The 17,090-nt window shown below is 46.3% G+C and overlaps 1 protein-coding gene across 1 annotated transcript in view; it reads right to left on the reverse strand.

Moving 5' to 3' along the window:
* Positions 1-16,140, reverse strand: part of Apcdd1 (APC down-regulated 1) — a 30,010-nt gene extending 13,870 nt beyond the window's left edge. The window contains exons 1-3 of the mRNA XM_005074664.4: positions 15,976-16,140; positions 4,129-4,312; positions 1,408-1,939 (exon numbers count right to left, since the gene is read on the reverse strand). Of these exons, the coding sequence (XP_005074721.1) occupies positions 1,408-1,939; positions 4,129-4,312; positions 15,976-16,033 (774 nt within the window). The 5' untranslated portion in view covers positions 16,034-16,140. The remainder of the gene's footprint in view (positions 1-1,407; positions 1,940-4,128; positions 4,313-15,975) is intronic.
* Positions 16,141-17,090: the final 950 nt, after the last annotated feature.

Consider the following 17,090-nt stretch of genomic DNA (forward strand, 5'->3'; position numbering starts at 1 on the left):
GCTGGCAGCTCTTTGCTTTTCTAAAAGATCTACAGAAGCCTGGCCTGGAACAATACCTCCAGCGGCTGGCAGCATCATCCTGTTAGGCAGCTCCTCCCTGTATCATCTGTACTGTGGCTCCAACACACCGAAGGAAAGGGCAGATTTCAGGCCCCTTGCTCATCACAGTAAGAGAACAGCAGGTTTTCCTCAGCTGCGGGTTTCCCTTGCCTCTTTGGTGTTTCTGAACACAATGGGCCAGAGTCCTCTTCCATGTGGGAAGGAAGCTGTAGGAGCCCTGCTGAGTCCTGCCAGTGAGTTGTCCACAGCAGTGTGGCACAACCTCATAGAGTCCTGGGCTCGGGGGCTCCTGCCCCCCATGAGGCATTACCTTGTGCACGGGGCAGAGTTTTCAGTACAGGTGATTACTTAGTAAAACTCCATTACATGAGCTTACGATGACAGGTGGAAAGAAAGGTGGCCCGGCACTACCTCCAGCAGAGAAGTACCTGACACATCATTAGAGATGAGTAAGCTCAAGTTAATGCCATAAAGAAGACTTTAAACAAGGAGTAAAGTCAATTAGAGCTCTGTGTTTAGATCCACCATTACTAGCTCTGTGTTTAGGCCCACCATTCCTAGTTCTGTCCCACCAAGACTGATTGGCACATCTGGGGGACATTATAGAGTAAATCCCCTGCCCACTCCGATAGACTTGAATCTGTCTGCTCCTCCCAGCTCGGAACGTCACAAACATCTGAGTGGAAATGAATGAGTTACACACCAACTGACATGATTTGGAGCTTGGGGAAGGAGATACTTGAGAATTCCAAATATTACTAGAACATAACTCCAATAATGAGTGTTCTAAGGTTTAATTGCTTCATGTCCTCCTCAATACCCCTTCTAATCACAGTGGCTTTCCAAGTCATTTGATAAATTTGACTCGGATCTGGAAGGAAGAGATTTGTATCGAGTGTTGGCACTAAAACCCATCAAGTGTGTGGTGAAGGCACCTGTCCCATGAGAGTATTAGAGGATCATGAAAGCATGTCTCAGGAGGTTCTAGCATTAGGGTGTGTGCTGCTAATGGGAGTCATTCCCAGCATGGTTGTCATGGTACCCCTTATGTTCCTCATGCTGTCCTCTAGGCTGTGAGGAGTTTCTGAGATGTCGGAGTTATTTTTCACAAGCACCACAAATACTCCTCAGAACACAAAACAAGTGGGTGGCAATGCCAACTCCCCACTCCATGTCACTTCCCAGCATTCCACACTTCTTTTACTTTCCAGAAACACCTCCTCTATGGGGTAGAACCCTATATTCTTCAGCCCCCCCCCCCGGTCTCTCTGACATGCCTCATGGGCTACCTGGTTTACTTAGTAAAGGGGATGCAGACTCTGCAGGGCTCTATGGCTAGTTGGCTACCTTGGCATTCTGCAGGGGAGGCTGGTAACTGGATGGCCGGTAGAACACCCTCTGGGTAGCGTCCGTATGGATGTCGCCCAGGAAGAGCTCTTCTACCAGGTGGTCCAGGCTGTGGTGAGGATATTGCTTCTCCACACGGATAAGCTGCAGCTCATGCATGGCAAAGTTCACAGCCTTGGTGCACTCGTGGCTACTCTCCTCTTGCCACAGGTCATAGGCTACGTCCTGTACCCAGAGACTTCCAGGAGCCAGGAAGCCTGGGCAAGTTCGGTTCACAAGTCGACTAAGTTGTTCAGCCACTGTCTCTGTATGGCAGATGATTTGGACACCATGAAGCTGGTAGTCGGCCTCAGTGCCCCCACGGATGATCCAGGATGCCTGGCGCAGGCGGATCTTGCCTCGGATGATAAGTGTGTAGGTGGGATTTGTACAGCGGTTGCTGCCATAGTAAAACTGGTAGGCCTTGAAGGTGTTATTGTTGTAGAATCTGTAAGATCTTGTGATGAACTCTGGCCCCGACCTCACTTCACAGCTGTTGAAGAAAAGAGCAGGTAAATCTTGAGTAAATCCAATGACACGTGGAAGAGAGTAAGGACAAGAGAAGTGATTGCAGTAAGAACACTGCTGACCATGTCCTTTACAACTGTTAATCTATTGGAAGTTCACAACCTAGGCATCATGGATGATGACCATCCACATCTGATGAAACTGAGGCACAAGAAACACAAGTTCACACAAAAAAGCAAGTGCTGGGCCTTAACCAAGAATCTAGGCTATGTAGCCTCCCCAACTGGCCCTAGTAAGTCTAGTCTAAGACTTTGTCACTCATTGGGTGTGAGGAGAAACAGGGACCTCACAAGGGAGTTCCCTTCTCTCTGCATAAGAGGGGACAAGTGTGCTGCTGGTCTATACAAGAAACAGTCACCTGGTAGACCAAAAAGATTCGTGAACACTTCAAGTGATGGACCTTGTCTAGCGTGGTACATATGTCCTTTGTTCTGAAATGGAATCTCAGAATTGGCAGAAATGGAAGTTTGCCCTTCTAGCCACTCAAAATTCTTATTCTCTTGGTGGGGAAGAAATAAGAGGCAATTAAATGGGAGCAAAGCTAACATAATAAGAGATACCAGGATTCCTTTGGTTTGTGTTGGTTGACAAAGAGGAAATGTCCTTAGATAAACGCTAGGCTCCCAAGCCAGAAACTTGGGACAGAGTCTACAGAGGACAATAATAGCTCATGGGCACAGGGGTATTTTCACATGGTTTCTCATCAATCCACACAGACACAGTAGAGCCTGTACCAGTGGAGGGAAAAGGTTCCTTGAATCACTCTGCCAGAGTTTGTCTATGAAGCTGGTTAGACCCTGGTCTTTCCAGTTACAATTCTTAGGTCATCAGAATCCTACTTATGCTCATAAAGAACTCTGAGTTAAGCTGACAGCACGGCTAAATCAAGCAAGTGGGCTAAAATCCTAAACACGGGTGCTTCTTAAAATTGTCAACAATTTAAATTTTGAGCTGGCAGACAGATAAGCAAAAACCACTTCTAAAAACAACAACAAGAAAAAGCCTATTCCAGATCAACAACAATAACAAACAAACAAAAAAACTATTCTACAAGATAGCTGAGCGCCACCCTGGGGGAACTACCCTGCGGGGTTGGGTTGCGTAAGGTATTCAGGCTGGTCAGGCCATACTCACTCTATATCCAACCACAACTTTGCTAGTTTCTCTACACAGATAACTCTTCCTTCAGGAAGAAACTAGACATTCAGGGCCCATCCTGACCCTAAAGTAAGGCTCTCTCACATTCTTCTGTGCCTCTCTATGTCCCTCTACAAAAATCTCTGACAATAAGGACCAAGTCAGTTTGAGTCACTGATATATACATAAAATATATACAACTGCTTGACTCATAGCAGCCACCTAATAAACGACCATTTCCAGGTTATAATTTTACATTAAAAATTCATATGCAAAGAATTTATCATAGCTATTTTAAGAGACCCAGTTTTAGGAAAAAAATTCCAATGTCATCATTTTATAGGATTTGTTTTGTCCCACATCCATACGTGTTTGCTTATTTTCCCCATGGTCTCTGGAGGCTGCTATCCATATCCCAGGAATTGTGTGTAGGGTGGAGTCATCAGATTGCAGTTAATCTTGCAAATGCTCAACAATTTAATGGGTAGAAAGAAAATCGCTGATCTGCCTCTAGGCTATTTTTAAAAGCTCTAATGGAAGATAAGCCAGAGCTCAAACTGGGATTAATCTCAGCTTCACAACGCACCAAAGAATCTAAGAACTGGCTAGTGGAGGCACTTCTTAACTTACTCCAAACGCCCTGAAGCCCTAGATTAAGTTACCAGAATATGGCGAGAATATTTAGACCATAAGAAGCTTTGCAGTCATGTTTCAGGGTAGGTGAAACACAGACGCTTAATTTCACTTGCTAATGGTTTCTCTTTATACGCAAGTGGTCCCATAGAATTCAGTAAACAAGGATCTATTCACTCATACTGTGTAGCTAGCAGTGCTATGATACCATTGCTGCTTTTGGTAAAAGATTTCTACAGCTCTTAGCTCTGTTTGCTTAACCAACCACAATTTCCAAGAGTTGCCTGATTCTCAGTCACTGTGTATTACACAAAACCAGCAACTAAACCCATCATAGGGTTTTCCTAAGAACCCCACTCCCAGACTGCTCTCTCCCCTTCTTACCCTGTGGACACCCAGTGGCCCTCGATGGTTGGGGGCATCTGCACAGTGATCCGTGCACCATTGTGGAGATGCTTGAGCATATGATGGCACTGTGACTCCTTGAAAGCCCTCCAGGCACTTTTCTCTAAGGACCGAGGATGTGATCTGCTGTCTGGATGAAGGAGGGCAGAACCCTCTCCCAGCCCTGAAAAACAAGAGCAGGAAGTAAGCGAAAGAGACAGCAGCAGGTGCAAGTCAGGTGGACAGCTGGGTCCCTAGCTGGGAGCGGCTGCAGTGACAGAAGCATGTTTACTCCACCAGGCTGCACACAGTGCTCACTCTCAGAATTCCCATGCCAAAGTGGGGAACACTCTTGGAGATCATTTCCCAGGTGGAAAAATGGAGGCCTGGGAGAATCAGAGCCTAGCTTGCCTGGGGCTACCCAGCTAGTTCCCGGCAAAGCCAGACAGAGTTCAGGTACATTCACCTCCGTTTTCTCGCATCTTCACAAGCACCTGCGTGGTAGAGCCTTGAATGGACCTCACAAGGTCAATTCAGAGAGGCATGATCTAAAAGCAGTGGTTCTCAACCTTCCTAATGCTGCAACCCTGTAATACAGTTGTTCATGTTGAGGTGATCCCAGCCACAAAATTGTTTTGTGGCCACTTTATAACTGTGGTTTTGCTTCTGTTACGGATCATGATGTAAATATCTGTGTCTCCTAATGGTCTTGGGCAAGCCTGTGAGAAGGTTGTTCCACCCTCCAAAGGGGTCTCGACCCACAGGTTGAGAAACACTGTCCCAGAGGCACTGCAAAAGAGGAGGTGGGTTGAAGGGAGGGGGCCTTCACAAACTGACGTTCTTACATGAGGAACTGTAACAGCAATGGCATCAACATCGGCAAAAACAGCCTGGAAGCTGTGGAAAAAGACGGGGCCAGGGGACAGCTCTGAAACCCCCGGCTGTGACCTGCTCCTTGGCTAGCCTCCCACATGCTTATCCCGAATCACGTATTTTCTGGCTACCACAAACTCCAAATGCATGCCCTTGTTGTGGGTTGTCTAAGGGCTTATGAATTAGAATCTTGACTTTAGCATTTGAGGTTAAGAGAAGGCCGGACCTTTTAAGAGGCAAAGTCCAATAGGTGGTGTCATGGCCATTGTGGGTGCCACCCTTAAAACCTGCAAGCTGCGCATATCCAGATATGAGTGGCTCAAACACTCAGGGGATGGGACGAATTCTCAGTGTATATTCCCAGCAGTTAGAAGATGTATGTCTCTGTATGAGCTCTCAGGGTTCCCTTTGTAAAATGCAGCACTGTTGGCAGAGCAACTGCTTCTACTCATTAGCACTATTCACAGTTGGGAGGCACCTATGGGCACTATTCAATTCATGAAAACCTGAGTGAGAGATTCTTGACCTAAGTTGATGGTGTTATGGCTCGCTTTCAATGTGGAATGTCTCCCTACAGGCTTATCGCTTGATATGTTTGTTCCCCAGCTGGTGGCATTATTTTGGGAAGCTGTGGAACCTTCAGGAGGCAGAGCTTAGCAGGGAAAAGTAGGTCACTGGGGACAGGCACTGGAAGGCTATGGCCTGGGCCCCGGTGCCATCGCCCTGTCTGCTCTCGGGTCCAGTGAAAAGCGGGAAGCCCCTGCCACATGCTCCCACCACAATGACCTGCATCACTCTATCCTGCCTTCCCCTCCATGATGGGGGAAACTCTCTGAAAGAAGAAGCCAGAATAAAATATTCTCCATTGCTGTTGTCAGATACTGTGATCACCATGAGGCAAATGTTACCAGTACATGTGGTATTCACCCTAAGGCTCAGACCACTGCTTTTGGCCTGAGTTGTTTGCAGGCAATAATAAAAATGGGTAATTATTGTCTATTTACAGTCATGGTTATGAAGCAGGGGCTTCCGTTTCTAGGTTTTCATGGAAGGAAGCTGCTTCCTCCAGTGATGCTCCTAGTATCACTTTCCAACTCACATTTACTCTCCCAGATGGGTGGCCAGGGCAATGGAGGAAGAAGCAAGCTTGCTGAACTCAGACATTGCTTTCTTTCCAAAACCAGCCCATTACCAAAACAGCGCACACATACACACACACACACACACACACACACACACACACACACACACACACACACACAGAGACAGAGAGAGAGACAGAGAGAGACAGAGAGAGAGCACACACACAGAAAGAGAGAGACAGAGACAGAGACAGAGACAGAGTAAGAGTAAGAGCCCTGCCCCTGCTGTTGTTCCGATGTGGCACTGGGCCAGGCAGGAAGTCTGACCAGTCAGGAGTGAACTGCTGACAACTCTGTGATAGACACAATCTGCACTATGTGTGCTCAGGTAGTATCGATAACAATCCTGATCGTTCAGTCCCTATTTGTCTGACATCCACATTGATCTGTCATTTGGTTGTGAACTAATATAGGGGGCAAAAGTGTCATTCATCATACTTCCATCAACTCTAACAGTTAACAGTTATAATTATTCTGATGACACTGAACATTCCTGCATGTCCCTTGTTAGGCAATCAAAGAATGACAAGTAATACAATCTGTTATCTGGTGGGTCAATAATATGATCAATTATAATGTGACTATCTTCAAATAGATCTTAATTAAAGTCCTCAGGCATGAAAGCTGGAGAGGATTCTATTTGAAATGTGACTCTAGCATTCAATAAAAATGCCAACATCTCAGTGTTGACCAAATTATGTTCTAAAATTTGATTTGCAAACTCCTTTGCACTCTATGAATGCTTCCTCATAAACTCCTGACTAATAAGAAAGCCAGGAGTGCAAGATACAAGGGTGAAGTCACCTGAGCTGGGCAGCTTGAGTTTAAAACTGCATTTGCTGCTTGTGGGATTTTATTCAACCCAAGACTTCAATGGTGGTTGAGATGCACATTATTTTATTACCAGCAACAAAACACTTGACAATGACATCATGCTTCAACAATGCCCATGAATCACTCACAAGTAGCCTCAGATGGCTTCGACATTTATCTGTTCAAGGAGATTTGGAACTTTGCTGGCCTTTGGTGGCAAATGTTTGCTCTTCATGCTTCTTGGTCACAAAACACAAACACAGCATTATGTTTTTGTGGGTATCCTCATTTTGAAGGCACCAAGACATGTTGGGTGAGAAAATATGGAATTGCTGTTATTCTTCCCAGGATAAATATTTGCCCCACCGAGGACACACTAACACCCCCTTCCTCTCTTGTAAGACCTGTTTACCCTTTACAGTGGTTTTTTCTCAGGCTCAGAGTGTCATTTATCAGCAGGGTACAGAAAGAAAGCGTGTATGCTGACTCAATAGCTTTCTCTGTTGATTTTCCAAACCAACAACTAAACTCAGAACACGGAGTACAAGATACACACACAGGAAACAAGGGTGGGAAAAAGAGGAATACTTCTGTCCAAGTCGCCACAGGCAAAAGCAATGTCATGCATCAGGAGTCTAGCTCAGTGGCAGAGCCCACCACTCCTCCTGACTAATACCTATGGACCACAGAGACTGTGATGCCCATCAGGGGTAAGATGCACACTCACCACAAAGATCTTAAAGTGGAAAAAAAAAATGGACGCAGGGCATTTTGCAACTGGTGAAATATACTGTAGGTTGATGAACTCACAGAAATGATTCAATCTCTCTGAGCTTCATCCCATTTGTGTGTAATGACAATGCTGCTCCTCTTGGGCTTGGTCTAATTTTAGCACGGTGCATTTCATGCACTGTTAGCGCTACTATTCCAGGTATAATAACACTCGTAAGCCGATCTCAAAATCACTCTCTTAACAAAACAGTTAAAACAATGGTGGTCCAGAGCTGGCCTGCCTTGGAGCTCTGAGGTGGACCAAGTACTGTGCTGGCAGCCAGCATCCTAAAATGATTCCAAAGAAGAGAACAGGGAGTGCAACACATAGCACCAAGCATGTGGTTGTTGACAAGTTCTGCTCAGCTTAACAAAAACCTATGAACTGTTTGTGTGTTTTAGAGAGAGGAAATACAAATATGAATTAAGGTAAGTTTTGTTGACTTGGAGGTTTGGATAGGAAATGGATAGAGATGACTAAGGGGGGGCTCTGGGAATAAAGTCAGGGTTTCAAAGGCAGAGGCAGGAGTGATGGTTAGGAATTAGATGGGTCATCCAAAGGAATGGACTCATGCAAGAAAAGAATGCTATGGTTGTGTATTTAGCCAGTGGTAAAAGAAGTAAAATCCATTATGCAAATAATTGGAAAGTAGGAGACAGTCGCCAGCCCACTATGTGGTTCTTGGTCATGAACACAGCTTAGCAACCTGGTGAGGCAGCCAGTGCAGTCAGGGAACAGATGATCAGCAGGTGGAGAAGACGCAACAGGTGTGATAGTGAATTTATAGGGTGTGTGTGTGCCCTGCACGCGTGTATGCATTAATAACTATATAAATCTATTTCCCAATGTTATAACAAGCTACTTGATGCTAAAACATTTTTTAATTAAGATTATTTTCAAATATAGAGTATAACATTGACTCTGCTGGGGGCTGTGGCTGTGCTGGCTCATAGCACGTCTGATGGCATTGTGATGGGAACACACTGAAGAACAGGTAGGGGCTTCAAGAGATCTATTACAGCAACTTGCTTTTGAAAGAATGTAACTCACTCTCTGAGTGGGCATTAATTCTCTCCAAGGGCAATGCCTCCAGTGGCTTAATCCCTTCCCACTAGTCCTCACCCAGGGAGGGGCCCACCTAGTGAAAGAGGAGCAATCCTAGGGACAGATCAAACCCAGAGCTTTGGGCATGCTAAGCAAGTACTTGATTACCGAGCATCCCACCCTCACTTTTTTTTTTAAACAGGGTCTCACTAAGTTGCTCATCTGTCCTTGAACTCACTCTGTAGCTCAAGTTGGCCTTGATCTTTGGAGCCTTCAAGAAACTGTGACTAAAGGCATGTACCAACACAGCCTGGCTTAGGTTTCATCTTTTAAAGGCCCACTACCTGACATTGCCACATAGCTTCCTACACATGAACCCTTGAGGGGCAGACCATGTCTTAAGTCTATTAGTGTCTGTCTTCTATTTCTTTGTAGGTGGATAAAATCATCTCTGGCTTATGTGAAAAATACAGACAGCCTTCTTTCTGGTGCTACTTCTGTTTAAGATCTAGGAATCAGAAGTTCATTTGATGTACCCATTTCAGTTTTGGGAGAAGCTAAAGCCATCACCACTTCATTTTCAAGGCGTAGTCTTGATGAGCCAGTCAAGGAGCCCAGGCTTAGACCTCTGGGAAACCCAGGGGCCTTCATGGTCACATACGACTTGACTTCTCACGTTGTCTCATTTGATCAATCACTAGTTACCACTTAGGCATGGGGCCACTGAGGGAAATTTATGAACAGTTGGCCAGAGTGCCTAGTGACAGGGAAGCTCCCATCACTGTTCCCAGTCCAGGGGAAATCTGAGTAAGTCAGTCATCCAACAACTTCTCCAGAAAATGACCTCAAGCATGGCCTGGACCCAAATAAAATCATTATGGCAAAAGGGTGTTTTCTGTTGAGGAATTGTGAGGGTAGGAGTAATGTGGAAGTCTGCAAGGAAACTGTTCACCTATGGAAAACAAATGAACTTCTGTGAGGTTTAGCATTTATAGATTGCCACTTTCCAAATATTACACAGATCCTGGAATACTGTAGGGACTGCTCACATGTGTGCACAGGGGTAGATGCATTCGAGACAACACTCCCACAGGTGGGTGCGTTACTGCACCCAGGAATCTTGGACTCTGCTGTGACTGTATCCACAGAAAACTCACAGCCGTCTGTTACTCAGTAAGAATACCCAACACCAGCAACTGAGACCCAGATTTGCGTGGATAAGAGGAAAGCACAAGGTCTACTTTTACACTGAAGTTTGTGTTCTAAATAATGAGACTAAGTGCCCACCTGTGTACATCACTTGACGGCCTAGGTAACGCTCTTGGAAGGTGGTACCTAGCAGAGTTTTCATAAGGATGAAGGTGGGACTTCTCTCTCTCTCTCTCTCTCTCTCTCTCTCTCTCTCTCTCTCTCTCTCTCTCTCTCTCTCTCTCACACACACACACACACACACACACACACACCTCCTTCCTAGACCCATGGTGCTCTCAGGAGCAATTTAGGCTACTGAGAAACCAAAGAAGACCTTTGAAGAGACAGGAAGGGGAGGAGGCAGTGCTCACCTTCTGAGAGAACATTCATTTACTTAACAAAGGGCTCAATAACAACCATGTGTTTGGTTCTTATGCAAAGTCCACTGTTGACATATGGAAAGTATATGCGTTCAAATCCTTGAGTTTTCAATAACATTTTAAGAACTAAATTGTCTAGATAGGTTCTGATTTCCACATTCATATGTAGACCGACTGGGAAGTAAAATCCTCTAAGCCATTTTTTTTAAAGATAAGACAATGCAAAATTTACCAGAAAACAATACTTTTCAAGGTCACTTTGCACTGAACTAATCTTTGGTCAGACCAGTCTCCAGAGATGTACCCTTAAGACTTAAAATGTAATTTTAAAAAGTAAATAAATGTAATGTCAACACATTAGCAGTATTGTCTCTGAGCAGAGGGTTTTTGAAGGATCCTTTTCTCAAAACTCATTTTGAAGCTTTCCCTACTTTACATAATGTGTGTGCCTCGATAATCAGAGGGGTGTAGTATCTCAAGTCAGCACTAGCACCGATATAGAAAATGAGACTGATTAGCTTAACTACAGGTAATTACTTAGCCATGAAATCGCCCTGCCCAATTAAACGAGCAGTCATTACTGTAGAGCAAGCTTTGAAGTGGATACCGGGAGATAAGCTCCAGCACAGCTCCCAGGTCCTGGAATAAGAGCTTGTACGATGCAGACAGCAGCATGGCTGAACACCATTCACGCCCTGGTGCACACGGCACTCTTGCTTCTAGTTCCAAGTTTCTCTCCAATGACAAACAAACAAAAACAGGAAGAAACACTTATACTGTGTGTACCTTTTAGAGAAAAAATAATAAAATGATAATTTCACTTATCTGGCTACAGTGATTTGATTAGTGGACATCTTTTAATACCTACAAAGGCCTTTGGATACAGGATGAACTGAGATGGCCAAGTCCTCTGTATGTATGTGATTACATATATATATATATGTGTGTGTGTGTGTGTGTGTGTGTGTGTGTATACATATATATGTGTGTGTGTGCCACATGTATGTATGTGTGTGTATACCACATATAAACAATATATGCTTGTGTAGCATATATGTATATGTATGGTATAAGGGTATGACATGTTTGGTATGTATTTATAATGCATGTGTGTGTGTGTTGTTTGTAGTGTAAGTGGGTGATGTTTGTGTGTATATCCTAGACAGCTATGATATTTGTATCATGTATACATGTGTGGATATGTGTGTCTATTTCTGTATGTTATGATCTTTGTGCTGTATATGGTGTGTGTGTACAATATATGTGTTTTATATGCATGAAACATGTTTATGGGAGCACGTATGTATACTATATATGTTGCACATACATGCGTGTGTGTATTTGTGTGATACATGTGCAGGATTCCCAAGAGCAGACTAGTACAATGACTCACAGCGCATCACCCTCCTGGATCGGGGTTCTCTGAGTCATTTCTTCATACCACTTGATATTCCTCAGGAATTCTCAAGAAAGGGGAAGCCCCTCCTCAGCCCTTACACCCAGTAAGCAGTGACACACACACAGGCAGTGTACTCACAGATAAACCTTTTGAACAATGGCCAGCTGAATGAATAAATCTGGAGGGCACTTAAAGAACAGAATACACTTGCTTTCTCATAATTAGATATCTACCGCTCCATGTTCCAAAATAATTCACCCTGAAGCAATAGCCTACATGCATAGCCTCACAACACAGCAGCACCAGGCCCCGGTAGATGGTGGCAGGGGTTTTCCTAAGTGTCCTGTGTGATCGCTGCAGACCTGCTGAAGGCACAGATGCTCCACGTGCCCAGTGTGTGCATACATCGTCACCTCCATGCCAGCCCCTCAGACCTGCTGAAGGCACAGATGCTCCACGTGCCCGGTGTGTGCATACATCGTCACCTCCATGCCAGCCCTGTCCCTGTCTTAAATGTTTGATGCTTCACTTTGACGGTATCAGTGGTCATGTGTTCCTAAACAGTATGCAGCCTCATGGTCACATCACCCACCCGAGTTGAGTTCTTTTATCTTTCGGGGGGGGGGGGATGCACACGACCATCATAGAAGTCCTCGGCCACATGTGATGCAAGTCAGTCTATTCAGCAGGAACATATTTAACATCTGTCCAAGGTCCTTGCCCCCTACCGTGTACAAATAAGTTATGATCCTTTTCAAAATTCCATCTGACGACAAAGAGGGGAGAGGACAGGGAAGAAAATGTTTTGTTACACAACCTAGTCAGTAAAACGGCATTTTGAAGATCTACTGTGCTCCATTTAAATGTTTTCTTGAAGCTCATTGTTTAAGCACTCATTTGGCAATTGGCAGTTTTTAAATGTCCACATTCCCCTCTCCCTTCCGTGTGTGTGTGTGTGTGTGTGTGTGTGTGTGTGTGTGTGTGTGTGTGTGTTCATGTGGGTGTATTCCTGTGTGTAAATGCCAGAGAACAACCTCAAGTGTCAAGCCTCAGACACAATCTACCACTCTTTTTCTTCTTTTAGACAGGCTCTCACTGGCCCACTACTCAAGGAGACTAGCCAGGCTGATCAGGAATGTCTGCCCCAACCTTCCCAGCACTGGGATTGCAAGTATGCTTATGCAGGTTCTGGTTATCAAAACACAGGTCCTGGTGCTTGTTAGGGAAGCCCTTTACCAACTGAGCCTTTGCCTCAGCCCATAAACATCTGATAGAATGAGCTAAATCAAAGGGAAGAATTACAAAGGTCTCTGAGGAGTCAGAGGAGTCCACTAAGGTAAACAGTGTTTGAGAAGCCACCACCGTCTCCCAACATCTGCTCCCCTGCGGAAGTGTGCTGGCTGCACTGTCAGTGTAGCTTGCTTATCCTCTACACCTTTGTTCATCTGTGTCTAAGGCTGAGCTTTGAAATTTGACATGTGAACCTAACTGCCTTTTCATCTAAGCAAAGAGCACGGTGATAACGGATAGCTGCCAGCTGTGCACCTTTGTGACGCTCAAGAGGTTTTATTTGGATTACGAAGTGCAGTTGTTTGCAGAATCTGAGGGGGAGGAAAGCAGACTGATGGGCACACTCCTAAGCACACTTTGAACTTGGGTCTCGAACTACATTTATAGTTGTACAAAAGAGTAAAAGCCAAAAGCCCCAGGTCCCGTGAGAGCTAATTTACTCACTGATAGGATTTGGGGGTGATTTATGACTTCTAATGAATTGAAATCGAAGTGGCCACAAAACCGAACAAACACTGGATCCCATACAAAATGTCACTGCCACCAGAAAGCCTCCTGTGTTTTCCTCATTGACCTCGATTACCTGTGCACTGAATCTATACACACAGTCTAAAATGTATTAAAGTCACTATAAATACATTTAGAGTCATTCAACACTTGCTTTTATCTAAAAAATTGCTATCATAATCAAATGGCATCACATGGTTAGCAAATAATGACTACATTTTAGGAAAGAAATCATTAACCCATCTGAGGTATACTTGAGCAGACTCTAGCTTTTGCTACAGAACTTTCTAGAAGCCTATAAAACCCCTACCTCTCAAATGGTACAGCTCATCAAACTACTGTCTTGGGTTGAGTTGATTAATATCCGTTGTTTGTGAAAATTCTTTGATCACGTAAAAATTGGAGCAGGGGGGATTTCAAATCTTTTCTGGTGCCTTATACTATTCTTATTAGTTGTGGATAACCTTTCTTAGACCATGAACATTTGCAACTTGAATAACTACTCCTTGCCTTTGCTTCTTGTGCCAAGTCACCCCCTCCCCATCTAAGTAGATCTTTGGGCAACTTTTGCTGTGGTAATTGCATCATTGCAATGTGAAGCTGCATTACTTTTGTGACAGTTTATCCAGGTTGTCAATTAAGCTTTTCAAATCTCCCCCTTTCTCTTCCGTCCTCATCATAAACACACATGCTCTCTGGCCCCGTCCTATTCACAGCTCAGGCTGCCTCCTGCAGTTACTCCCTCTGTCTTGTTCATCTCCTGGCATCACTGGGGAGACTTCCCCAGATCTCAAGGAGTAATCGCAGACTCCCGAGTTAAATGTGGGAGATTTCTGGCTACACTGGACCAAATGATACACTTGTATACACGGGCTCTTGATATCTACCAGCTATCCCTACTTCAGCTGGATTGGTAAGTAGGCACATCATTACAGCCTGTTTCTCAAGAGGGAAAGGGGGCTTGGAGTGGGGCCATAGTGTATTTGTGAAGATGATCCCTGAAACTCAACCAGCAATGATTCCATGCAAAATAGTCTATGTGAAACTTTTAAGTAACTCTTCATTTGACAGGACTACTATCTTTTTCCACAGACATTACAACAGATTTTTTTCTAAACAACAGGGCAATTTTGTCTGTTTCATCCTCTCTTTTTTCTTGTGTGTGTGGCAGCAGCTGTTTGATCTGCTCATTGGCTCTGATTTGTTTCATGTTTCAGCCAAAGATTAAAACTGCTCTGTAATTCTAAGCAGATGGGCCTAGAAGTCCAACCCTATAATTATACCTTCTCTCTTTTGCCCTGGAACTGCAAGCGTTCCATCCTGACTTTTAAGATGCTGGGATGGCTGGGGCTCAGTGTACACCTTGGCAATCAATTGGGCAGGCAGGTTCACAAAGCCTTAGGGGAACTTCGAAAGCTGTCCCTGCAGGACTACAAAGAAAAAAAAAACAAACAGCACCCCAGAAGCCTGTAGCTCCTTTCCCTTCCCTTGATTCTCTGGGGGAGGGACGCGTCTCTACAGTCCTGGCCCCCACAGGGCCAGCTGCAAGTTTGGGTGTCTTCAGTGGGTGTTAAGAAAGGAGCACAGTGAAGTCACTCGGCTAAAATGTCAAGTGTCTGACCACTCACTGTCCTGGACAACAGAACAACCAAACCACTGCCGGTCACAATTATCAATAATCACCTGTCATAAAACATGCCTTGTCCACCCCAATGCAATAGTCACATTTTGCACTGTGCAGTTTCCCGAACCCTTTTCAAGCACAGATGTCTGGCTAAAGTTTTTCTACAGTCTGGAGAACCAGAGCAAAGCAGCAGCACAGGAATGCTTAATCCCACACCAGCACGAGGGATCCGGGCTTGCAGCTCCTTCAGTCTGGCTTTCAAGACACCCGCTACTAAGAATACTAAGAATCCCCTAGCGCCCAGTGAACTCAGCAGCACACTAAGCTTCAATGAGGAGCCAAGGTGCAAGCAGACTACAAACACTGGTCCTCAGACGGCAGACAAACACCCGTGAGACGTGTTCTCCCTATAAACCATCACAGCTTTCTCTTTACAGTCTCGTAAAGGCCAGGACCTCACCGAGAGCCTCTGCTGCGCTCTGACAGCGGTGGAAAAGGGACCGCAACGCCTGCGATTTTGTGACAGTTTACAGCTGGAAAGGCCCACAGAGTGGATAAAAAAGTTTTCCGTCAGCCGTGCAGCTACGGATGTGAGAGATAAAATGTGTCTGGGCGAGGTTCGCATCCTTCCAGAAAGAACACTGCAACAGCAAAAACCACTGTGGGCGCCGCTGGGGGAAGGGGCTCTGCGCACCCACCGGATTGGGCAAAGGGGCGCACTGTGTCCTCAGCGACGGAACTCGACTCCCTTCGTTGTCTGAGGTCCTTAGGACGACGCGATCTCCCCACCCCCAGCCCACCCCAGTATTCACCGTGCAACAGGAGGGCTGGGAATAGATATCCGAGCAGGATGCGGAGCACACGAGACATCTCCGGGCTCGTCCGGGCCTCGCTGTCGTCCGTCTCGGTCCCCTCCGCGCGCGCTCGCGGACCGCTCCTGTGCGGGGCGCGCTGGGCTTCTCGGCCGCAGCCCCCGGCGGGCGCCCGCCAGGCCCGACCTCAGGCGGCGGCGCGCCCCATACCCGGTGGGCGCAGCGCGGGACTGCGGGGCGCGCGCTCCCTCGGCGCCGTCGGGCCCGGGTTCGCGCGGGGTTCCGGACCGCAGCCCGGCCTCTCCGCGTCCCGCCCCGATGCCTTGGCTTCCAGCCCCAATCCCGAGGCCCGCCCTGGCGCGCACAGCTCGGAGATGCAGTGGCCGCTACTGCCGCGGCGGCAGAGTCTCTTCATATTTGCAGAGCGCCGCGAGAGGCTCGGAGGCGGGGCCGGGGAGGGGCGGGGTAGCAGTGCGGCCACGCCCCACATCCCGCCCCTTCGCCCCTCTTCTAGCCCTCCCTGCTGCCTGCGGACTCCTAGCCTCTCCTCCGCCTACTTGCTATCTCCTCCCACTCCTTTCCTACTTCCTCCAGGGCTCCTGCTCTTTAACCTCCTCTCTCCTCCCTCAAGGGCCCTCCTTTTCCCTGCCTGGGCACACCTCCACCTCTTCACACATCCCGTTTCTACTCTTCTGCTCCTTTACTGCCCACTCTGTGAAGGCTGAGACCCTTGGACCAGGGAGGGGGATTGCACTTTATAACTAGGAAGGCAATACAGTGTGCCACTCATCCTCGCAGCCTCCAACCTGGACAGCTCTGGACTATTCCCTTCTGTATCACTTGTGGAAGGCATCTGTAAGGAGTGATGAGGAGGGTCTTTAGGACTTAACTTTTCAGTGGGATCTCAGCGAGGCGGACTTTAAAAAATCGGGGGCTGGGTGTGATCTTGAATGCGAACTTATGAAACAGAGAGGAGAGGAGACTGGAGAAGTTGAGTTCTGAAAAACTGTTGCAGCTCTAAGCTCTCTGGAGGACACAGTGTTCTCTGCAAACTACGACCAACCTATGCCTAGGAGTCTCTGGGAGACACCAAATCCTCACTCATAACTGGCCCG

This window comes from Mesocricetus auratus, unplaced genomic scaffold, assembly GCF_017639785.1.
Source record: "Mesocricetus auratus isolate SY011 unplaced genomic scaffold, BCM_Maur_2.0 Super-Scaffold_6730, whole genome shotgun sequence".
NCBI lineage: Eukaryota > Metazoa > Chordata > Mammalia > Rodentia > Cricetidae > Mesocricetus > Mesocricetus auratus.